This window comes from Cydia amplana, chromosome 1, assembly GCF_948474715.1.
Source record: "Cydia amplana chromosome 1, ilCydAmpl1.1, whole genome shotgun sequence".
Lineage (NCBI taxonomy): Eukaryota > Metazoa > Arthropoda > Insecta > Lepidoptera > Tortricidae > Cydia > Cydia amplana.
The window spans coordinates 22,949,761-22,976,581 of record NC_086069.1 but is presented as its reverse complement, the minus strand read 5'-3'; the positions used below and the strand labels follow the sequence as shown (position 1 = coordinate 22,976,581).

At 35.2% G+C, this 26,821-nt stretch overlaps 2 protein-coding genes across 3 annotated transcripts in view; both read right to left on the bottom strand.

Annotated features, from left to right (window-relative positions):
- The window catches only part of LOC134651456 (pyrokinin-1 receptor-like), a 49,836-nt gene extending 41,974 nt beyond the window's left edge, over nt 1-7,862 (bottom strand). For both annotated transcript variants that reach the window (XM_063506568.1, XM_063506576.1), the window contains exon 1: nt 7,794-7,862. The gene's annotated coding sequence lies outside the window, so the exon portion shown is untranslated. The remainder of the gene's footprint in view (nt 1-7,793) is intronic.
- A 5,715-nt stretch (nt 7,863-13,577) lies between these two features.
- LOC134651598 (acyl-CoA Delta-9 desaturase) overlaps nt 13,578-26,821 on the bottom strand; it is a 31,096-nt gene continuing 17,852 nt past the window's right edge. The window contains exons 2-7 of the mRNA XM_063506702.1: nt 21,550-21,869; nt 20,515-20,645; nt 17,340-17,551; nt 15,621-15,806; nt 14,940-15,109; nt 13,578-13,837 (exon numbers count right to left, since the gene is read on the bottom strand). Of these exons, the coding sequence (XP_063362772.1) occupies nt 13,725-13,837; nt 14,940-15,109; nt 15,621-15,806; nt 17,340-17,551; nt 20,515-20,645; nt 21,550-21,868 (1,131 nt within the window). The 5' untranslated portion in view covers nt 21,869 and the 3' untranslated portion in view covers nt 13,578-13,724. The remainder of the gene's footprint in view (nt 13,838-14,939; nt 15,110-15,620; nt 15,807-17,339; nt 17,552-20,514; nt 20,646-21,549; nt 21,870-26,821) is intronic.

Below are 26,821 nucleotides of genomic sequence, written 5' to 3'. Positions count from 1 at the left end.
CACTTTGCGAAAACTAGTTTTGACTGAAAAGTCAAAGTTAAGTCTGGTTTTATGAAAAGTAGATTTTACTAGTGAAAACAAGTTTTCACTATAGAACGGGTTTTTACGGTAACATAGATATTATGTATACTTATTAAAATGTTATCACTACAAAGTATAAAACAAAGTGGCTTCCCGCTGTCTGTCCCTATGTATGCTTAGATGTTCAAAACTACGCAACGGATTTTGACGCGGTAATTCAAAAGGAAGGTTTACGTATAATTTGTTAACCCGTGCGAAGACGGGGCGAGTCTGCTATAAAACTATCATGAAAGACAGTTGCAGTAGTCATGAAAGCAGACAGCAGATTTTCACTCACTGAAACTAACTCGTGCATGCCTCTTCATCAACGTACCCACTACAGCGGTTTTCCAAAATATCGATCTACCAAAGAGGCAAAAATCTTCACAGAAACAACAATAAAACATGGAAGTGCATTTCCGTTCCTTTAATACCCCGAGACATTTTGTGACAGCTAAAAACACGCGGTACCTACCATCATTTAATCTAATAATCGCAAGAAAACGAATCTCCTATCTTCTCTTTTAAGGGGCTGCTGGATTGGAAAGCTCCATTAGAATCCGTTTGTAGGTAAAGTGAATGCAATTGAAAGCGACATTATAAGAAGTAAAGAAATAAGCACGAGTACCTATATAAGTACCTACATATTAAGATAGATAGGTGCATAACTAACAGAAATTATTACATTACATGACTACTTTAATGATGGTTATGGTTGGTGGCCGGAAAAGCGAACTACGTATTATTGATTATGTAACCGTTCAAAGTCACGCATTTGCTTGACTTGTTTTAAGTGTTTGTTACTTATTTGTGAAACATTAATCAATTGATCAATTAACAGTTTCAGTTTGTCATAAACATACTCAAACAAAAGTGAAATGAAAAAAAAAGCGGCCAAGAGCGAGTCAGACTCGCCCATGAAGGGTTCCGTATTTAGGGGATTTATGACGTATTAAAAAAAAACTACTTACTAGATCTCGTTCAAACCAATTTTCGGTGGAAATTTGCATGGTAATGTACATCATATATTTTTTTTAGTTTTATCATTCTCTTATTTTAGAAGTTACAGGGGGGGGGGGGACACATTTTACCACTTTGAAAGTGTCTCTCGCGCAAACTATTCAGTTAAAAAAAAAATATTAGAAACCTCAATATCATTTTCGAAGACCTATCCATAGATACCCCACACGTATGGGTTTGATGAAACAAAAATTTTGAGTTTCAGTTCTATGTATGGGGAACCCCCAAAATTATTGTTTTTTTTTTTATTTTTGTGTGAAAATCTTAATGCGGTTCACAGAATACATCTACTTACCAAGTTTCAACAGTATAGTTCTTATAGTTTCGGAAAAAAGTGGCTGTGACATACGGACGGACAGACGGACAGACAGACAGACAGACAGACAGACTTTGGTTCCGTTTTTTGCCATTTGGCTACGGAACCCTAAAAACAATGATGTTCATTATCTTCCTAGCGTTTGTCGCATTTTTTGTTGCGTCGCGCTAAGTGAGGCAGGTCTGTTAGCTGATTGCCAACCTGACCTGTATGAGCTATTATTTTTTTGTATTTAGGTCTGTTAGCTGCTTGCCAACTTGACCTGTATGAGCCATTATTTTTTTGTATTTCATGATTGACTACATGTAATAATTAATACATAGGTAGGTAAGTAAGGTTCAATGGGCATCTTGGAGATAATATAAAACGTATAATAATTGTGTTAACACTTCTAAAATTGCACGCAACGTGGACGGCACGCAAAAAAACTGGACGCTGGCGCTGTTGTTGTATACTTCGTTTTTTTTAGCATTAGAAATAAGGTAAACAATCTTGATGTGTCTTTTAATTGAAAAACACATTTTATAAATAAGTTACGGTAAATATGTAACAATTATGAATCTAATATGATCTTTTATAGTCTTCTGCTTTCATAAGTATAGTGCATTGAGGTAAATGCGAAGGCGGGTTAATTTCGAAACTGGCAAATATCTACTAAACTAGAAACACTTCATACTTTAGCAACACTTGCACCGCTGCAACGCTTACATGGCATCTTGCGTACTGTGGCTACAGTAGAAAGTGTTTCTAGTTTAGTAGATATTTGCCAGTTTCGAAATTACCCCACCTTCGCAATTATCCCAATGCACATAGTTATTGATTTTTAAAAAGTGTTTTTCAATTAAAAGACGTCAAAATCGCTTACCTTCTTTCAAGTTCTTTCTACTACTAAAAAAAACGAACTATTGTTCGGAACTGTCAACTTTTTGTTCTAACTGACAGGCCGATATCGTTCGGCAGACTGTTAATCAGTGGGCCCCTTTACCGTTTTTAAGGAGCGGTGTGGTTGCACCTTTAACTTATCCATAGGTAGGAAGCAACTCTATTGTTTGTTGTCATGTGTGCTTGCGTGTCATTTTACATAATAAACGGGTCAGCACGCTTCGCCTTGCTTTCGCCACAGAATCAGTTAATTAAATGAATTATAACGTCAAAGTTAGGAGCTATATATTACTTACATACTTGGACGTTAGTTTGATTTGGTAGTTGAAGTTAGTTGTATTTTATAATTGTTGATGTATTGTTATTATGTTTTTTTGCTTGTATGTAAATTCAATGTTGACGTGTTAAATTGCCCTTGTGGCCTATTTGCTGAATAAATGTTGAAGTTTGAAGGATTTCACCCCGTTGTCAATGTTGCAGTTCATTGAAAAAAATAATAGGTACACGTTACAGTTTCACGGCACAACCTAAACTTAGGTAAAAATAATAATAATAGGTACATACTATATGTTAATACGGTTTATCGTGAAATTTTGTGCATATTATGCGAACTTTTTAGTCGATTCAGCTTTTTTTTTCTTCTGATTTGAGTCTTCAAAATTCAAGAGCTGCGGTGATGGTTTGCTACGTCTACAGCTCACAGAGCCAATAGTACCTACATATTATTCGCAGCACGGTGACACGTAACTTAGCCAACTAAGTAAACATTATTATGAATTTATATTTCAGATTAATTAATAAGGTAGGTAAAATGTATGCCTATCGGCTGTTTTATGTTTTAATGTTTTAATGTTTATTTGGGCACAAACGGTACAATAATACTTACAGATATTAATAATATTCAATACATGAACCAATGAAGTTGCCACTAACTACTAACACGTATACAAAAAATAAACAACGGAATAACAATATCCACAGAACAAACATTTGTCGGCATTACTAATGAATTTAAAAATAAAAGATATTAGTGGGGAAAAAAATGAGTTAACGTTAAAATATTCTAAGCATTAAGTATTCAATGTACTAAGAACCTCAAACTTAAACTTAACTAACGGAATGTTAAACATATCAATGTGTGAGAAAAGATTATTATTACATTTGCAGGCTTTATCAATGAAGGAATTTGCTTTGTATTTTTTTCGCGTAAAGGGGATGTGAAAGAGTTTGTGATGTCGTTATGTTTTCACTACCTTTAAATGTATTTATTGCATGCTTGATATTTAAGGTTTCTGAAGAAATACAATATTTTTTTGTTCTCGGGGTTAATTCAATGACTAGCCTCAAATATTTCAATATCAAACCAATTTTTAAGCAGAGAATATTCCCATGAAAATAGATTTGCCTCGGTTATCCGATAAGAAAATTGAATCCCCTTCCTGACCTCTCTACCCCTGAAAATGTCTGTAATTCATTCTTTAGATGAGTGAAAATTGTAAATGCGCTTAATACAAAGGTCATACTGATAGTTCCTATAATATCAAAAACGATTGTATATGTAAATATAATATTTTTTTCTTTTACTGTCCCGTTTCTTAACTTTTTCTGACAATGCGTACAGATTTTCTTTATGATAGGATTATCTTGAAAAGTCACGACCCAGCTTGCCTCAGGCACACTTTTTGAATGAAAACATGGGCTCTCAGTATACCTATATGTACCTACGTATACGTATTCATGTATGATTTGTTTACTTAACTCATCGGGATATCTATGGATGTCTGATTCTGCTGATATGCGACTTTTTGTAACTTATTATTATTTAGCACAGCTGCAATTATAATTTGGAGACTCACTGTTAAAGTCTTCCTTCTCGATTATCAATCATCCGTGAAATTAATATTATATGAATGCAATTAAATTTATTAAACTTACCACAAACAGTCGCATTAGAAATTGGGATTCACTACAAGATAATAATGAAAGTCGTATATTTAATTCTACCACGAAAAAAAATATTGAGTTAAAATTATAAAAACGCTTGATAGACACTTTTTAAACTACCGGCATTTCTAAAATACATATCACACCCAAAAAAATAAGAAAATTGTTAAAGAGTTCGATTTTGAAACAATAAACCTGTAATAAAAGTATTACACTGCGTTTACTCTCGGAACTTAAAATCAACAAAGTCTTAAAATTTATGCATTCTTAAGAATATTAGGAAGGAATATTTTTCTGTTGCATAATGTAACATCCGTATGACCGTAATAGGTATTTTATAATGGTAATTTACGTTAATTGTGCTCACCACCACGACACGTGGCACTTCTATGGTATGATTATGTTGTTGTTAACTTTAATAACAAGCAAAAATACCTACCTATTATATATACGAGTATAATATATATTTACAAGCAACTGCCCACGATTCGACTTATTTATATATTTAAAGTATTATTTACCGACGTAAATATAGGTCATTTAAATACAACAACCTACTTTGGTGTCAAAGTTCTCTGCTTTGCCTTAAGGTTCACTGGTAGATAATGCTTTGGCATTAAGTCCGCCTTTTGTACGATAAGTGTTTCTTTTGTGCAATAAATACTAAATAAATAAATTTCATCCAAGAAACCGTTTGGTCGTTTCAGCGTCACAGAGTAAAAAATACCGTAAATTGTGCCTACTTTGCTCCCAAATTCGTTATTTAAGAGCCAACAGGAGTGGTCATTGCTCCATACAAACGTACTCGACTGTTTCCTCCGTGGGTTTTAAAGCTAGAGCAATGATTTTTTCAACACAGATTAATATTGTCAATATCTGTGTCGGACCGTTTTGCTTTTTTTGATATTTTTGTTTTTTAAGGCGCTAGAGCCCTTCAAAAATGGCCAAAATGGCCTAATTGACTATGCCGCAATGAGAGGCGTGCTATTCAAAACTGACATCAATTAGTCAAAAAATCAAAACGGTCCGACACAGATAATGTCATAATCATTTAGATTTCCAAATTTGGTTACGATTGGTTAAGTTTTGGAGGAGGAAACAGTCGAGTACGAAACCTCGATTTTTGATATTTTTACGCAGGATTTTTCGCCTTGTCCTTATCGCACTAGTTTTAGGAGCCGCTTCCGTTAGGAAGACGGGTATATTTACCTAAAATATTTAAATCTTAGCTCCTGTTGGCTCTTAATTTAAATTTTAAAATTCTACATATACATATTGTGATACCTAATATACCTATGGTCGGGACCGCGTGTGGCCTGTAACAGAAGCAATAAACTGGATAGACTAAACTCCTCAAACTGACCAACAATTATTCAACGACTTATAAAAAACTTGTAATTTGATTTTTAATATTCACTTTAAAGTTTATTCTAAGACGCAATGCATTGCCAATTTTGTTATGTTTAAAGCGTGACCAGCAACGTCAATTAACTACACTGATGATAGATATTAAAGTAGACCATCACTACTATCATGTTGTAACACATGAGATTGTGATACATTTGTCATATTAATAAAAACTGTTGGAACCAAATAACATTTAAATAAAAAACTGTTAGAACACAACTCCAGACGGGGAGCAATGTTTTGCGTATTTTGTTTTTTACCTATATAATACCTGTTTTTTTTATTTACCTACATTTTATCTTGGTTTCAAAAGTAATAATGAAATCCATAAAAGTTCATTGGTCTTTAGAATGAATTTATAATTAGTTCATTTATACCTATCTTATAAATACTGTAGGCTAGCATTTTATTGGCAAAAAACAAGAGGATAAATGAAACGCAATATATCAAATGAAATTATCCTAGCAGGAAAATATGTACTAACACCCTACTTGACTTCGCTCTTTAATAGAATACTAGACTCTAGAAAAATACCAACTGAATGGGCCAAATCTGACATCATTTTACGGTATAAAAAAGGCGACCCCACGAACATTGCCAATTATAGACCTATAAGCTTGCAACCGTGTCTCTACAAGCTATTTGCCTCATGTTTGGAACGACGTTTATCAAAAATCACTGACAAATTTCAACCAATAGAACAGGCGGGTTTCCGGAAGTCTCTATCAACAATAGACCATATATACGTCCTAGAACAAATAATAGAGAAATATGTAGAGCATAGGCACCCGCTGTACTTGGCATTTATAGATTATGCCAAAGCTTTCGATACAATTTCCCACGCAAGCATATGGAAAGCTCTACAGGAATGCAATATACCACTGGAAACAATAGAACTAATACAGAACATCTACGAAAAAAGCGTAAGCCGAGTAAAACTGGATAGAGCCGGCCCCGAAATAGACATTTGTAGAGGCGTACGGCAGGGCGACCCCCTGTCCCCTACTCTATTTATAACGGTTTTACAAAGCATCATGAAACAATTAAACTGGTCAAAGAAAGGCATTAATATTAAAGGCAATTACCTTAGCAACCTACGTTTCGCCGATGACATAGTGCTGTTTTCAGAAAGCGCATCACAACTCGAAGAAATGATTAGCGAACTTAACTCAGTCAGCCGCGATATCGGTCTAGAACTAAACATAGAAAAAACCAAAATTATGACCAATAGCGCTCAAAGATCCATATCCGTGGACGACCGGCAGTTGGAATATGTCCAGAAATATATATATTTAGGAAAGCAAATATCTTTCTCAAAAGACAGACACCTTGAAGAACTAAGCAGACGGGTGAGCATGACGTGGAATAAATTCTGGGGCCACAAAGAAGTTTTAAAATCTAATCTGCCCGTTAAGCTAAAAAAGAAAGTCTTAGACTCATGCCTTTTACCTTGTCTCTCGTATGGAAGCCAAACTTGGATCTACAACACCCACACAAAAAGAAAAATTGAAACATGCCAGAGAGCCATGGAACGAAGCATTCTTAATCTGAAACTCAGGGACAGGCAACGAAATACCGAGATAAGGAGGAAGACAAAAGTCATTGACGCTCTAACCCACTGCAAAAAGCTTAAATGGAGATGGGCCGGACATGTTGCACGCCACGACAAAGAAAGGTGGACTAAAAGAATCTCAACATGGGCTGGCCCCCCCGGTAAAAGAAAAAGAGGCCACCCTTTAGAAAGATGGGCGGACGAACTTACAAAGTTTACAAACGACGACTGGACAAAAATAGCCCAAGATAGGAAAAAGTGGAGAGAAATGGAGGAGGCCTATACTCGTCGAGAGGTCTTTAATAATAATATAAGTTAAAAAGTTAAAAAATAAATAATAATCATCAAATTCTATATCAATAATAATTGCATAATTGTAAAATGTATAATTTAAATTTAATTGTATTGTATATATTATAATGTATTATTAAAGAAATACAAGGCATAAATAAATAAAATAAATAAAATGAAACGCCTATAATTTTAAATCATAATCTAAATTCTAAACTATAGTTACTCAATTAGTAGGTAGGTACTTAATTTATTTAATCTCATGAAGGTGATAAATGATAATAAAATGCTGTAGTCACAAAAAAAAAAATTAAATCTTACCTTAATATATCCATTATTGTCCACTGTACCTAATCCACGAGAAATGTAATTTCACTGAAGTTTTATTTTATGTTCATATTTTAATTTTTTTTACAAATAACATTTTTAATATTTACCTAATTATTACATTTAACCACTTAATCGAAATCAACAACACCATCTAAACGAGTATAGTTTTCCAAGTCATTTTCACAAGTTCATCGTAGCGTAGTTTTGCGCGGCAAGATTGCGTTCGCAAATTGATTGTGCGAACTGCGAATATAGAGACGCGAGTTCGCTGTGCGAGGCAGAGGCGCTCACTGGCGCGCGCGGCATCCGGCAAAACAAACCTGCTACTTCATGTGTCATGATGTTGATTTGATATTTAAAAAAATGTAATTTTATTTTATATTAAAATTCCAATAATATAAAGGTAATACATATAAAACTTGCGACTGAAATATATATATTATATAGATGCAGCAGTTTTTGCGAAACGAGTATAGCAGAGCAGATACTCTGTTTGCTTCGCTTAACTACTATTTTTTAATTTGCGCATAGTAGGAGCTGCTGCAAAAACCGCAGCAATGCTTAACGGGCGAAATATTCTAATAAGGACCACCACCACCACCTACGACGGAAGACATGGTAAAAACCATATTAAGTACGTATATCAGTTACTCTAAAAATAATCGGCAGATTCTCGGCTATATCATTAGCTGTTTTATATTAAAACTATGCACCATATACCATATACCATAGCTATGCAGCGGGCGTAGCATGGTTCCATATTTATCGCTTGTCACTATGTCCGTCACTTTTACTCTTACATACTTATTAGAACGTGACAGGCGTGACAGGATAAAAATGCGACCGTGCTACCGCCGCAGGGAAGGATAACAATAAACAACTGAAAATAAATGAAAATTAGACATGTTTTCTAAATCTTTTTTTCCGTGTCAGCTTTAGGTAACTATTTAGGTTCAGGTTGGGGTCTGCCCTTGCAAACAAAGTCTGATTTTTGTGTGAATTATTTTATTCCTTTTGCCTTTGATTAAAACGTGTAATAAAAATACAATATATTATAAGCTACAAATTCGCGTTAGCCGCCTCTTAATAGTTTTACTGCTATTTCTGCAGACTGCTTTCAAAAATACCTGTCACAGTCTAATTGTATTAGATACCTACATAAGATACATCTTTATTTATATTAGGTATCTTTATTTAATGAGAATGTAGTTTTACTTTAGATGGGATGTCGTTATTGGGCTCCTCTCCCTTATGTCCCTAGTAAAGTGTTCCTTAGTCTTAGTAAAGTGTCCCTAAAAATACTACTTACCTATTTTCATTATTAGAATATTTCCAGAAAATTGTTTATCATTCCTGTTTACTAAACGTGTATTATATACGTTCACGTGCAATTAATAGAGGAGGAAATAATTGCTACAGGCCGATTCTGTTTCAACAATTTGGTACTTGAGAATTAAATCACTACGTTTTAAGAGTCGACACTCTCGAACAATCATTGAACCGAATTATGAATGTACCTACATTGTGCCAACACACCAAATACATGTCAATACTACCAACACAAAAAACAACGCTAGGGCTCGACACTTCCAGTACCTACTGTTTATCGATATCGATTATAAATGTGCGATACGTGCTGCTGTATTTACTGTACTACTGTAACAGTATATATATATATATATATAGATGGTGAAGCAGATCTTGTCAGTAGAAAAAGGCGGCAAATTTGAAAAATGTATTAGGCGCGAAGGGATATCGTCCCATAGAAAATTTGAATTTCGCGCCTTTTTCTACTGACAAGATTTGCTTGACCATTTTGAGTATCACGTGGATTAATAATAAAATAAAAGCAAAATATAAACATAATTTTATTATTATTCAAGTAGGCATATTAAATGCACTTTTATGTTACCGACGCCCGGTAACACGATACATACGTTTAGCGGAGGTATTCTATTTATTTTTTATGTATTATTATCATTCTCAAATAAGATCACACTTTTTCATTGACATGTTTATTTACATACTGCCATAACAACATCAAATTATTTGAACATAAAGTCTATTTTTTTATTCGGTAGACTAAAATGACATTTCATAGTATGAACATCATGTGTCATTTCATACTATGAAATGTCATTTTAGTCTACCGAATAAAAAAAATGACTTTAGGTAAAGAGTCTTGAAAAGGAGTCCGCAACATAAATGTCAAATAACATTGAGTTTTTCTTAATTGATTTAAATGCAATTTAAATTATGAGTGGCCACCTTACGGGGCTTACGGTCACGTGATCGCCTTACGCCCCTTACGGTCACGTGATCGCCTTACGCCCCTTACGGTCACGTGATCGCCTTACGCTGTCTTGAGTTTTTCATTTTTTCCCCACCTCAAAAAGTGCCCAGCGCCGCTAAAGAAGTTTTCCCTTCAAAAACTTGTTTCCATTCAGCTTTTGAATAGGTAAATACGCCAAATCCTCATTTCCTGTTAGCTTTGCCCTTAATCGACATCTGAAACAAAGGGATTAAGTATCGATAAGTTGTTAGCACATTATTCGTGTCTTAGATTGCCTAGTTTTTTACTCAAGAAGACTTTATTCACAGAATATTTTCGTTTTAATCATGGATTGTACACGGCTAAAACTAATTCATACTAATTAAATTAGTAACTATTAACGACTCAAAGAATTCGTTAAGATTATTTATATGCCTCAACGTTGGTAACAAGTATGTTCATAATTTTATCTACCCAAATATCATAAACCCTCCATGATGCGTTCAAGAACCACACATTATGACCACCATAAAAATAGACTGTTTTGTTAGAACAAATTTCTTATCTGTAACAATGTTATTATTGCTAAATAATAACATCGATTTCGATAATATTATGCATTCAAATTTCGAACATCTTTGAAAAACAAAGAAATTTGATTTGACCTCTATTCTAATATCAGTCGAGATGACGTTTAGTTCGAAATGAATTGTTAATTTGCAAACAAATTTGACAAATGTCGCACTATGATAGTTGGGGCCGACTCTAGTTTGTTTCTGAATAAAAAAAAACTATGACAGCTGCCAGAAAACTTTTCAATACCGCCATTACCGGTTAAAATTTGTTTTGTTGCATATAATTGTTCAATTTGTTGAATTTAAACCATAAAATGAGCGATCAAGATGATATAGATATTTCGGCGACGCCTCCTGATATCCGTGACAAAGCAACTAACGTTATAAATGACTTATTACCAGCTAAGTCAAGGAAAAAATACAAAGGAACATACTTCTGTCCGAGCTGGGCAAGTGAATTATAATAATTGCACCATCCAAACTCTAAATAATTATTATTGTTCTAAATAAATTTCTTCATTTTCGCATTTGTTTTCTGTTTTATTTCACTAATAATTACTGTTAGTGCATGGCCCTGAACAACGCCGCGATGCCGGTCATAATATGCGGCTCTTGAATGCATCATGGAGGCTTATGGTATGTGGGTAGATAAAGTAGTGTATGTAACTGTACATAATTAGGCATTAAAACACTCGTGTGATCCTTTTAAGAAACTCACTTCGTTCGTTTCTTAAACCCACACTCGTGTTTAATGCCCTTCATTATGTACAGTCACATAAACTACTATATCATACTATGGCGTGTCGATGGGCTGCCTATACCTATGATTTTATTACAAGCTTTTTATTAACTTGCAATGTATCTATGTTACTATGTTTGTACGGGTCAAATCTTACAAGTTAAATTTGACCCACTTCTTCTTCTTTGCATAAATATGTAGTCGGGTCGGGTGACAATTAAATATTATGATACCATCGAGCTGATCTGATGATGGAGACAGGAAGTGGCCATAGGAACTCTGTGATAAAACAACGAAACCTAATTGTGTTTGGGATTTTTAGAATGGTCTCGATGAGTATTAGTCTCCTGTGAAAAAAGTACAATCAGCGACAAAAGCTTATTTATTGTTATTTTGTATTTTGATACGTCCTTACATCATTGTGCGCCGGAGTACCAATCAGCGTGAGGCACTTAAGGTAAATGTACTGGTGCTCGATGAGGTCCCAGTACATGTCATCATGAAACTTAAGTCATTGTCAATAGAGGTGACGGCAGGGTGTCATCTATTGGGCATTGCATGTCGAGCACTAGTACGTTTACCTTACGCTGATAAGTGCTCCTGAAATGCAATCACGTGTCGTCTCAAAAACCATCTCAGCGTGAGATGACTGAACACATGGCCTTATGAAATTGTTAAAACCGATTCGGCCTCGTGACAAGTTTCGTGTGAATTTGACTAAGTAATAAACACACCAAGAAATTCTGGCTGCGCCTGAAATAAATTGTTTTGTTTCTGATTCACTGAAGCCGTATATATATCGGGAAATTAAAAAGCACGGCTTCCAAAATGAGGTAAAATTTTATTCACACTCGCAGAGTGATAACTTTTTACAATAACTTAACGTAATAAATAAAACACAATAAACATATAAAAGTTATAAATACTACATTTTATTTAATTGGTATGGTATTCGTTAGTAGGTACCCAAATACAATACGTATTACATAACCTAGCGATTCTAGAATTGTGTTTGCACAATTATCTAGTGAATAAGTTTTATTTAGTGCCTTTCTCAACCAAAAAGGTACTTATTGTCGGTTGTTAATAAGGCACTATTTCCATATAAGTAGCTTCAATTTGGAATCAACCTTATAGACAACCGATAATGTGGTACCTTTTGGTTAAAAACGTCACATTTTTTCTTGAGGTAAACATAATATATTAGGTCGATAAAAACTATTCAAATCAAAGTAAATTCAATTACTTTGTCAGCAATAAAAAATGAATTGAAATCCCTAGACATTAATTGGTTCTATAATTCTATTGAGTTATTTGAAAAGTTTTGCTCAGGAGGGGTATTCTTCAAGCGACGTTTGACGTATCGTATTGAACAATCCTGTGTCAAAATTTGAAATTAGGAATCCACAGTTACTTAGATGACAACCAAACCAAACCATTATAAATCTTAAAGTAGTACCTAATAAAACAAAGTTGATTTTTGTTGAATTCTTGGTTGTACCAAATGATATTATCCGAAGTTGATGAACATGCGATTCAATCAACTGTTGAATAGAAGTTGACGCGAAATCTGACAGTACATCTCGAATAGGGGCCCTGGTTTTAAGCATGATTTTGATTATGTAACACCAACAAGCAAACTTCAGATAGGTAACTGGTACAAATTTATAATGAGTGTAAAATAGTAGGGGCTATTACGAGTATAATGACGCTTAACTGAGTAGGGGTTGTCAACTTAATTGAGGAGTAAATTATCAGTTAACTATATTGTGAAAAACCGGCTTATGAATAAATAAAAAGTACAAAATTATATTCATTTATGTTCTTACTATCTTTGACTCTGTACTGTACCAGTACCTCGAAACAAAACTATATCACGCTTTTAATTAAACTAGTAATAAGCTAATACTTAGTCAAAATATATTCCTATATATTAATTTCAAGACAATGATAAGCTAAATACATTTTACACACACCAACGTATTTAACGTATAATTATTATTATATACCCGCCGTATATTACAAAGCGCCGTTTCAGGGTTAAAAAAATACTTTATGGCAATTAGCGATAATATCACTTCGGATTGCATTTGTACAAATACTTAATCGTTAAAGACTGGTCAATTTTGTGCAAAAAGGTAATTTTTTTAAAGAACAATATTTCATTAAATATAAGTAAAATACAAAAATCTAACAGTCATGTTACATATTTAATTTAGAGCACTAAATGAAAATGTCTTAATAGGAATGTTTTGCCGAAATTTCGAATTGTAATTGCCGCTTTCCAGCGTCAGCGTGTCTCAAATGAAAGCCTATATATTATTCTAGTTGCAGCCTCATTCGATGCCTTCATTTTTCAGCGTAGGATCGGGCTCCTCCATGTCTCCCAAGGTGCCGTCCCCACTCCGCTTCGCTCGGCTAATGATCATGGCTTTTGTTGCGGTTTTTACTGAAATAAACAAAAATAAAATTAAAATTAAATAATACAACTTGAATATTTCTCACTAGATCTCTCAGAAAAGAGTAAATAGTTTAAGTAATAAGTACAGAGTAAATGAGCTCCATTATAGGTGCGCAGATGTTATCACTGCTTAATACTACCAATATTAATATTTACCTACTACTATACTTATAAATATTAAGTACACACCTATAGCTTTAAATGTGTAATATAATGTTTTTAGTCAAACGGATAACAACGACTGAACATGAACAAATTTAGACTAACAAAGGACCATGGGCAACTTTGTATGGAGCCTGGACCCAACGCCAACAGAAATGAGAGTAAGGTCATTAGATAGGTATTTCCATGTACTTTATTTTGTTCTATGGGCACCAAGCGGAAATCCATTGCAGAACTGAGATATTGGTTGGTATTTTAATCAAAATGTCGTCACCCTTATTACCTAGGCAATAGAGTCAAAGTAAGTAAATGAATTGCTGCAAGGTAGATATATGTTCGCGCACCGCCGAGCTAGCATACCGAATGATTTGCCGCGCTCGCCCGGCGGTGGACTCTATTGCTTAGGTAATAAGGGTGACGACATTTTGACTAAAATACCAATATCTCAGTTCTGCAATGGAATTCCGCTTGGTGTCCATAGAACGAAATGAAGTACAGAGAAATACCTATCTAATGACCTAACTCTCAACTCTGTTGGTTTTGGGACCATTTTGACGCATAGTCCAAATGGCATAGGTGACTGTTATAGTTATGGCCACTACATAGTAATTGACCGCTCTTAACCTTTAAGGTTTCAATTCACTTTCAATTGGCATGTTCTTTTTGATTTGTTAGGAAAGTACAGGTACCAGATTTTTATGTCTAAGTGCGGACATATCGTGCGCACTTAGACATAAAAATCTGACCTGACCAGTGGTATACGTAACTTAGATTTGTATAATGTATACCTATATTGTTTTATTATATTTTAATTACAAATAAGTAAAATATGATATTAATACTGCTCAGTCAAAGGTCCTGCTAGCGCATAGTTTGTAATAAAATAAAACAAGATCAAACCAAGTAATTTTCTTTCGATTATACTTACAATTATACGCCCATCCAATTTTAGCAAAAGCGTCAATAAAGCCTGTCGAGATGTTGATGCGGCCGAGCTCGGAGGTCCTGTAGTCCCACGGGAACACGTGGTGGTAGTTGTGCCAGCCCTCGCCCAGGGCAGCCAAGCTTACCATCACGCTCTCGGTCGATTTTATGAACCTGTAACAAACTTTTATTTTAGTGGATGCGATATCACCGGCAGTATCCTCCATTTTATAAGGAAGCATATTGGCCAGGGTATAGCCCCTCTTCTATGCAAGTTTGACATGAGCCCGATTTCGGACACACGAAGGATATCAACTACGCAGTCGTACTCATTAGTTACTTTTATCAGATCAGTATCTCATAATGCCATCTCATTCGCACAATAAGTAGGTATATTATGGTTATAATCCTATAATACATTTTATAAATATATCATTGCGAGCCTTGATCGTCCATTCGTGCAATACGACGTTGAAAATGGTGGTGAATCGCATCACGCAACGCAAAGGTCAGTGCTTGAAGTCTGTTTATTTATCATAGGGTTTGTTCCCCCAAAGTTGCACGAAATTGGGGACGCAGAATGCGAAGTTGAGTGTGGTAGTGAATCTCGACACAAAGTGAATTCGGGCATGAAGGAGAGACACTACACTACTACGAAGTAGTGTTCTCGGAGTATTGCTGTTACCTGTCGTAAGGCTTGTTCCCCCACAGGTGCGCGAAGCTGTTGACGCAGAATGCGATGTTGAGCGTGATCGTGAATCTCGTGACGAAGCTGACCACAAAACTGTTCACCAGTAACTCGTCCCAGCAGTACCACGGGATCCATACGGGCAGGATTACATTCAGCAGCGCGAACAAAGGGATGAAGTATCTGAAAGTAAACATTCATAATTGGTAAAGATGCAAAAGCTTTGATCAAAGATTTAAGGCGGCGTTTGCAAAAGAAGGATAGTGATTTCCGGCCCGGCTCATATTTAGTGCCCTATACAGATTAAACAACGAATTATTATTATTTGTAAAGCAGGCAGGCAGTTGAAATAACTAATAATGCCTGTATCCAGAGTCATCAACAGGGTTTTCAGTGTTGCGGTTTTGATCTCAACTTGATATGAACTTGAAGATCGCTCACGCTAATTGATGCATACGAAACGAAGTGAAACTCGAGCGTGAGACTCACGCCAATCACCAAGACGATTGTCAAGGTCGTATCAAAACCAGCTTAAACCCATAACACGTTGTTAAATCTGAATCGGGTTCCTATACCGCAAATCGTCGCTATACTTACTCAACCTCATATCTGCAACAATCATTTGATGGAAATGTCGCTTTTCTTTCATTCGGAATACGGGTGTTTTTGTCATCAAATAAAATGAGTGTTGCAGATACGAGGTTGAGTAAGTATATATAGCGGCGAAATTTGGTTGTACGGAGTAATGCCGCTAGTGTATTATATTGTACATATAATTATATATCTTTAACACGTTTGTTCACAGTGCATGTCATATTGTGTGAGCGTGTCATATTCCGAGCTTTTGTTACTGCATTGCATTTGTTATACCTACATAATTTGACAAAGTGTCTGGTGGATTATCCTTGTACATATAATATTTAAAACCTTCGCGTTTTGAACACATATTAACTCACAAAAAAAATGTGATGTCTACCCCAAACTTTTCCATACACTTTTCGTCGGGTAGTTGCACAAATCTCTGTTTTGACATTTTGCTGAGACTTTAGTTGGCCGCAACCATGACCAGTGAAACCTGTGTCGAAACGTCGGTATATAAAGGTAATTGAATAAATTTCGCGTTAGACCCGTCTATAAATGTGAGTTAATATGTATCCTTGTACATTTTTGACGATGCCTGTGGTTGTGTTTTACTTTTGTGAAATATGATACTATGTTTGTTACGGATGCTCTTTGTGCAAGTTGGACAAAACCTGCATTGTGGATTTTGCCTTGGGCATTGAAAAAAAATAATTGTAGGTAAGCTCGGAAAATAAACATTTTAATTATTTTCATTACATTGTTTGATTACTGTCCTAAACCAACAACGGATGCCAGCAATGATATTGATTAAATTTGATTTTTTATACCAATAAGTTATGATTTACAATATAAACACTTATCAAATCAAGAAATCATTATGTTTCGTACAAAAAAGGTAAAAAGGAACCCTTATGGTGAGACTCTGTCCATCCGTCTGTTTGTCACATAACAAAGAAGAAGTATGATTTTTTTACATATTAATGTTTATTCTTTTATTTCTTTATTTAATCTTTATTGCACAAAAGAAAAGAAAAGGTGGTGCAGTGGTGTTGATGTGACACGATACAAGATAATAAACTAAATAATGGCGAGTCTAATTGGGACACAGCCATAGACACATAACTGTAATCTTACTTCTTCTGCCACGCAACGACAGGATCGGAGTCGAGGTCCCTCGAGGTGAGCCTGAAGGCGGCGCGGCGGTCCTCGACGGCGGGGTGCGGCGTGAGCACGAGCCACCCCACGTGCGCGAACCAGAACCCGCGCCGGATGTCGTGCGGATCCGCAGCGGTCTCCGTGTACTTGTGGTGCACGCGGTGGTCCAGCGCCCACGTGTAGATGTCGCGCTGAAAGAAACACCAACGCTTTAGCTTTCACTTGACAGTGCTTTAATGATAAATTATAGTAGGTATTCTCTCAGCTTCGTTCCGCGAGACATTTAACATTCATTCGTTGGTCAAATGTTCATTGATTTCACCACCTACCTACCTAGAAGACCTACCTGATCTACTACTACCTACTTACCTACCTAGAAGGATATATGTACGAGATGTATCTGCCCGCACAATTAATTGTTGCCAAGTCAATGTAGGCGTTTTGACGACGATCGAAGCACTGCTTGGTAAAATAAAAATAGTCCCTCAACTATCTCATTCACAAAACATTTCATCACAACCGCCAACTCATGCAGTTTATTTTGACCTCAAGGACATAGAACAACAATGCATAATCGGAGCTCACAATCAAACTGGTCTATGTTAACACTCTTCGGTGTTGTGAATATCCCCTAGGTCAAAAAGATCAATTGACTCTAGTTGTGATATACAATGCAAATGATTACTTCATTTTGTTCAATTGTTTGAAATAAATATTGTGTTCATTTGATTCGGTTAAATTGTGTTTTTTGAAAAACAAATTATAGCCAGCCTTTTATGAATGTAGTATGATACCTTTGGGTATGGTGCTTTACGCACCCACTTGGGGAGAGTATGGGGAGAACCAGCTTGTTCAACGGTTAAATTTTATTGCAGTTCATCTAGCTGTAACATGAGTATGGTACATCATATGAAAAAAATGATAATAACCTTTTTTGTCAAGAATTTAATAAGAATTATTTCTTTCATTGACACTTTTTGCCTATATTATATAATTTCCCCAAAAATTAAAATTAACTGTCAACCGGGATATATTTCATACTAAAAGGGGGGGTTGCGGCGGGGGAAGGGTTGGGACGCTAGTGTGCGTAAAGCACCATACCCAAAGGTATCATACTACATTCATAAAAGGTTGGCTATAATTTGTTTGTCTTCCCCATACATTAGAACATAACTTAACCGAATCATTAAATGCTTGACAAAACAGCTACAAGATAGGTATCAAATGATGTACCTACCTAGTTAGGTTGTATTATAATAAGTGGTCTGACGCAATATCATACAAAATATCTTTCGAAATCTCATCCTACACACAATCCTATGAGTAACATCTTTAGAAAGTTACGAAGGGCCTTTGAGGTCGACAACCTTAAATGTTACTCGTGCCCCATACTACATTCATCTAGCGGTCACGCTTGATGTCAGTTTGAACATTCTACGAATTCTTCCAATTTTGTATACAATATCAACTTTACAGAAGTTTAACAAAACGGACTGTGTAAAATATGTATAGGTACCTACATAATTATTTTTCCGACATACACATTTTATGTACCTAGTACTATTTTAAAATATTAGTAGATCCAGAGTTAAGGCCTTAATGGAGCCTTGTTCGTCCACATTTTACTGAGTCCTATGTGTTACTACTTACTAAAATTACCCATAAGTATAATTATATTGCACATAGGTACATATATTAGTATTAATATATTTTGCAATTCACGATATACCTACCTACTTATTTCGAAATAATTATCACAAATGTATTATAAGATAGTATAGTACACCACCATAATTATATAGGTTAGGTACACCAAGAATGCTTTAGCATTTAGGTACTGTCACCCTGCGACCTACACGAACGACGATATGTAACATTGAACATAATAGCATTCGACTTAAATAGCATTAATATTGTAGGCCTACAATATTAATGCTATTTAAGTCGAATATTATATTGTAATAATGCATAATATTGTAAGTATCGAACCAATTTAGTCGTATCATTAACCATACGAGTATGTACCTATAAAAGTTCATTGGATTCATTACGAGCGACTCGCACCATGAGCAAGCACCATTTTTAGCCACGGGTGCAGATCTGTGTTTTTTGGGCCTATGATATCGGTTCTGTAAAATGTCCAGAGTCCACCAGATAGTTATTATGCTCGGGTTAACAAAATATAATTAAATCAAGACATTATTTTCTCCACATACACAGCAAAAAATTAATAACTACTACGATAATTATATCTTGGAATCATTGAATAGCTCTCTAAAAGTTTCAGGTTCAGGTGTTAATTAGCCCAGGATCGCGCCAGTTTCAGTATTCGCATAAATAGAATTTAGCCAGAAACATAACTTTTTAATTAAAACCCTGCTTGCCATAAAACACAGCTGGGTGCTCCCACTAGACTGGCACTTATAGCCAGAGGACATGCAACCGACTTGTTTCACATTTAGGTACTTAAACACAAAACAACTAAAGGTCAACGAACGTCGAGGGTAGCCATGACTCATATCATATTACATTTTTATATGTAGGTATAAAATAAACTCATTGTGCAGTCAGAACTATTACCTTAGCACCCCTGAATGTAAATGTACAAATTTTATGCAGGGGTACGAAGCTAATAGTTTAATAGTTATGCTGAATGTACATACAATCTTCTAGTTATATTGTATGTTGAGCGTTGAGCTAAGCATTCATAAATTAAATGCTTAATATGGGCTTGAAACTTATTACGATTTAAAACTTGTAATTTTATTAAAGAGTTTTCACTGTTGATTCTAGTAAAATATTCATCAAAGGAAATAAGAATTTTGCTCATTTGATTTTCACGTAGGTGAGCAATCCTTGCCGTGATTTGTCAGAGACGGGGCTTCATGGCGGCTTGCGAATAAGTCTGACTGTTAGGTAGTATACCTATACTATTAGGTACCTTTGGTTTTTGTTTAATTGCGTGCACTCATCAAATTGATTGGGAAAACAGCAACACCCCTAAACAGTTACGTGATGCTTCACGCAGTATTAGGTATCAACAGGAAACCAAGCCCTAATAGTTTGACTAAGAGTAGTTATTCATTATACATACTATGATACTAACAATGTTTGTTTTCGAGGTTCGCAATCTTATGGCAGATATACTCCATACCTGTCCGGTGATGGTAAAGAGCAGCGCCAGTAGCACCCGTAGCGGCGTACGGGCTTGGTACGCTCGGTGTGACCACAGTCGGTGCACGCCCGCTGTGATGCCGAAGCCTGATGTGTATATTGTCAGGAATGCTGCAAAAATATATACACTGTTTAGATTAGCTGTATAGAAGCTGAGAGAATGGGCGAGTGTCACAGGCGTCACAGCTACCGCCGCCATCGGTGGTCCACCACGCATGACAGCTGCGATTGCGATTGAACCACCAGTCTGAATTTGGAATTTATTGGCGGAAACTCCCGCTAAAACGGTCCGTTTCGGGGCCAAGGCGTCCGACACTTCAGTTTTCCATATAATTTCCATCTTTATTAAAGTTCCATATCCATGTAATTTAAAGTGTGATTTTGGAACTTTTATTTGTCGCTGTTGAAAGAAGCCTTTAAAAAAATGTTTCCTTTAATTACATGATATCTAAGTACGGCAGCCGTAGACAAGTTATTTGAATTTAGAGTTTATCTGACCTCAATGCGCATTGGTGCTTAGGTAAACTGAAGAAATTTTGTCTGACATACGTTACCTATTTGTGGCCTCTAAAAGTAAAAAGAATAACCCTAGATGGATTTCTCTTTCTCCTTACAAGGTCGAGGAGGGGAAAAGTAGGTCCCCAAATAAAATACATACTTAGTTAAATTTAACTATTAACATTAACTTTTTGATGAAGCAATTTCCAGGAAGATATAAAAGATAGTTCTTTTATATCTTCCTGGAAATTGCATTGCATATATTCGCCCTCGCCGAGAACAATTTTATTTATTAGGTAATAGTTTACCTAATAAATAAAATTGTTCTCGGTGAGGGCGAATAATGATCATGTTCATCTTGTGCTAATGTCACGAGGAAATATTTTTCTTTGTGATATTAATACTCGCGTACTCGTACACCACTCTTCGACCCATGGCTTAAAGTGTCACTTTCAACTTTTCTTGCTTCAACTTTCCGAATATTATAAAATGTAAACTTTTATCATACAACACTTACCAAAAATCGTTGTTAAGAATTTCACTTTAAATGTAACTATCAGGTACAGTCCATAAATAGAAACTAAATGCAACAACACTTGCACTGTCAGATCAGGCCATCTAAACTTTGATTTGAACTCCATAGCCTCGTATTTTTGTAAGTCGAACCCTGTATCTACGTTCACTTTCTCACTAATATTGTCCACGGAATTATTGTTATCACAATGTACTTCTCGGTTTTGGCTCTTACTGTCCATAGCCATAAGCCTCATTTTGATTTGGGAAGGCAGGTCGCTGTCGCACACGTCGGCGTCGACGTTCTTTTGCGCGGGCGCCATTCTGAAATTAAAAGAAATAGAGTAAATAAGTACACCAATATATAAAGATTCTTATTACTGACATTAAAATCCTAAATTATTTGCTAATCTATCTAAAGAACTGAGCGTCAGTTTATAAAGGTCTTAATAGGCTACATGACTAATTTTCATTTATGGTATCAATCGATCGGGTTTGTTTTTAGGATCAAATGTCTATATGGGACCTATTGCATTAAAGTAACACAAAAGTCAGAAATTGTAGTCAAAGGCCAACAGTCGCACTTCACTCGCGAAACGCCCTAAACAAAACGATAAGGGAACGTGACGTCAAGGTCTCTGGGAGCCCATCTTGTGGTATGGACAAAACAAGAAATTTGCGTTTTTGTCGGTGATATATTGCGTTTATGTATATAGTTGCTATACAATATTTTTTTTTGATGAAATATAAGGAATCGAATGGTAGGTACCCTTACTTTTATCGTTTTTCGAAGTTACAAAAAAAACTTAAATTTTGAAGCTTGCAGGTCGTGTATTTTTGTAATTGTTCAATATTTTATTTTAATATCCACATTATTGTGATAAATTGCTCGTTTGCTATCTATTTTAACAGATTTTGTTATAAAATTCAACATGTTTCATCATCCCTATTCTTATGCCGGTGAGGTCAACATACACGCATGTTCCTAATTGCTAGGAGTTATTATTACGAGTACATCTTAAATGTCATGTGCACAAGCTCTAAAAATATTTACGTTTAATGAATGAATGATTATTTATTCAGGCAATAGACCCATTACATAATACAAAAAATGATGAATGTTGATATTACGTTTGTTTCCTTGATAACGGAAAACTTTTGGATATCCTATACAAAGCAGTTTTTTTGCATATATTAGTATATTTTTTATGCCACAGATGAGATTTAAGACATAAACTTGCCAAATTCTGAAGTTATGTTGTGAAAATAATATATAAATAAATAAATGGGACATTACACAAATTGACTACCTAAGTCCCACAGTGATCACAATAAGGCTTGTGTTGTGAATATTTAATTGCCTATTGATAATAGAATTGCCAAATTAGGAACTTGTGAAGCTATTTTAACCTGTAAACCATTACGGACTCTACTGTATGTAGTTCCAATAATGGAACGATACATAGTTAGATTTGTATGTAGTGCTTGAAAATATAAACGGGGCGTCGCGCAACATAGCTGGGAACCTCTGTAGCTATATATAGCATAGCTGATATAAAGTGATTAGTTAACATAAATTGAGTTATTCATATATATATGAATAAGGCGCGATTTATGTATATATAAGAAAGGGGTAAAACATAAATTAAACGATAAAATTGAGGCTTGTAAAGTTGTATGAATAAGGGGGAAAGTGACTAAGGTAACAGGTGAACCACTTCTTAGACGCGGCATGAATCATTCCTCCAGCCGCGCCCACCACACTAGTCACACTACACGATACGTTGCCCCATTCATTTCCGGTTAACACAGGTGTCCCGTTTATCTTACTCCTAAAATACTCATAGTATCCTTATCTGCAAACAATGCCTGATAAACTTATCAGGAATAAGATAAACGGAACACCATTTAACTCTCGTGAGTCACACATTATAATAATTTTTGGGGGTTTACGCACATTTTAATCACTACGCGTGTTCGTGAGAGGCTTGATTTCCATTTTCGAGAACCGAGTGTTGAGATCCGTTCCCATGGATAACGTGTCGAGGACTCTTCGAATTAATAAAAACAAAACTAGAACTAGTCATTAAAATTATTATAGTGAGAACACCTGTGCTAATAGAGCAAAGATAACAGAATACTCGTAGATAAAACTTGTAGAGGTATAGGTACACCTAGGGTTCAAATCAAATTATTTTAATCAATATTTTTCCGGCCTCGGCTACCGGTGGACTTGGTCATTATTTCTTTATTGTATGGCATATACACATAAAAGAGATATGTGATTTCGATTATGCCTAGAAGAATATGATTTCACGGTAGAATACCTGAAAGGAAGGGATAACGTAGCTGCAGACGCGTTATCTAGGATTGAGATAACCAGGCCCACCAGTGGTCTGATTGGTTACAATATTGGTGTTTCTCATTTATATGAGAAATGCATGCGCGTCGCATGGTTAACTCAAAAAATGAGGTGGAACCGCTATCGGAGAGAGGGTGGTTTATGAGTGATACACGCAACGGTTGGTCATCAATTGTAAACCACCCTCTCTCCGATAGCGGTCCCACCTCATGGCGATCCTGGCAGGGTCGCCATGAAGGCTGCTGAGCAGTTCCACTGGCGACCCTGCCAGTGGAACTGCTCAGCAGCCTTCATTATTATACAGACCTTCGATTTTCTGTAGCCGTAAATAAAATACCCCATTGCTAGGAAGTTACCCTACAGGGTGATTATCTCAACGAATTTTTTTTTTGCGGCGGAGCTGATAATGACAGTGTGGACTAATTGTTTCACAATGGTATTTTTTTTCTGAAAACCTTACACAAATTATTATCTTAAGCCAAATCGCAAAATGTTATAAAAGTTATTGTTATTTATGAAAAAAAAATTTTTCGCCGCAATTCTAATTTTGGTGTAGTGTCCCGAATCCATTTTTCTTGAATGATTTCTATAGTAGAACCAGTAGAACCATAACATCCATTGATTTAACTAAAACTTCACAAACTTTTACTCGTTATTAGTCTACGTATATTATAAGAAAATAAAAGTGAAATTTAGTACATGAATTGATACTCTTAACTAAGCATTAATAGTTGTCCTGGTAAAATAGTAAATTTTGGTGGTAAATATTGAAAATGATTTTTATGGTCGAACGAAAAGCAACAAGGCTAACAAACGTGTAGTAACCTGTTAATCCAGTTCTGCTCCGGCACTGAGCGATGATGATGAGTCGTATGACGCTAGATCTGTCCAGCAAATGCGACAAGTATCTAATTTTGGTGTATTCAAATACTTTTTAATGCAATTTTGGTGGTGTATCTAACTAATGACCGAAAAGTAGTTCTTTTTGTGTGAACTGTATTTAAAGCATGTTTATAGTTTCTTTTTAAAAATATATTGAAACTGAAGTGAGTGATACGGTTTACTTTTAAATATACTTTTATGCAATGGTTCTAATTTTGGTGCATCAATTTTGGTGGTTTTGGTGGTAATTTGAAAACCACCAAAATTACTTAATGCCACCAAAATTTATACTTATGAGCCATAACTAAGTAATTTTGTACTTGCTGTCATATATTTATATTTTGTATTCACAACATTAATGACTAAGTGCATTGATTACCAGTAAAAAATAAATACTTTACAACATGGACCTAGAATATTACGGACGGACTGTCACCTAAGCCAGACTGTGACACTGCAATGGCGGACGGTTTGAATGTGTGCGTGTAGACGAGTGTTACCATGTAACACAAATTCTCCCCTAATGGTGAAACAATTATTTTTAATATCGTCCTTGTTTTCAAATAAAAAAATTAGGACAGTTTTACGTTAGACAATAAAAAAGGTGTGTACGTATCTGATTTTATAGGTCTTGAAAATGCGCAATATTGCACAATTACTTTGTGCAAACATTATTTTCAATACCTAATGATATTTAGCATCGTAATGAAATCAGTTCGTCATGTTTTTTTAATTTATACATTTAACTTGAAACATATCTGGTTTTCAACATAAAAAAAAATAATACATAACAAACAAACGTTAACTATCAAACATGCATGTAAGCGTCTAATCTCCTTAGTATCGGGAAATTACCATACCGACCTAGTTTGAAATGCACAATCAATAATTTAACCATTTACCTAAATGATCTCTTAATACATAATGATTTAATAAGAAGGGTATCAATTACCCTACTTTCGGGAAATTACCCTATTCATGTTACTGGTCACACTCCTGTTTTGCAGTTTGATAATTTATAAACAACAAATTATCGTGATTTTACGTACTAATTGATAAACTTAAGTATGAAAAGTTATTCCGTGACTTTTTTCTTTCGATCGGTACAATTCTAGCAGGATTTAACTACGCATGCCGGCATATTTTATATTTTTCTTCGACATGTTTACTTCAATGACGTTTCGATTCGTCTGACGGCAAACTGGTGGATGTGGGCTGTCAATGTGTGTGTGTCACGCGTAAATACTATGAAACTGGTGGATGTTGGAATCACAGTTGTGTTGTAAGCGAAACTCTGTCCGTATAGGTTCATGCTTTACAATGAAACAAAATTTCACTTTTTGTAATTGCACTGACTTTAACCTACATTATTTGATCATATAATGTTTTCATCTACCCTCATCTGGCTTAAGGAGCCATTTCAGGGTAGATTTCGTTTACTTTTATTGAAATACCTAAAGATACAGACTATAATAGGGATGGTGGCCAGTAAATCTAATTTTGGTGGCAACCAAATTATTAAAATCATAATATCTCTAAAACTACTATGTATAATGAAAAGCCATTACATTACATTACACAATATCGATTGTGACTATAGTTACGTATTATCGATACATAATTTAGACACAAACTACAAAAATAAAAAATCCCACCAAAATTAGGTAAATTTTGGACCTGTTGAAATTCACCCTACAACGTGGTCAAACGGTGAGCCAGACGAGCTTATGTGTATGGGAATGTTATCGAGTAGACATAACATACTTATCTCATATGATATAACATAACAATCGAGCATTCAGCGCTATCTAAAAGATATCATGGTGTTGATAAATTTAATGTTATGTTTACATAAAACAAACAGTAAACATTTCGAAAAAAACGAAGTGTTATTATAACAATTTAATTCAACTTGGGTTATAAGGTTATAACTCAATATGCACAGTTAATTTTTTTCACCTTGGTCCCAGGGTCAAATATCACAAATAGCTATTGTGATAAAAAATACAAAGACTGATTTTGTTGTATCTGC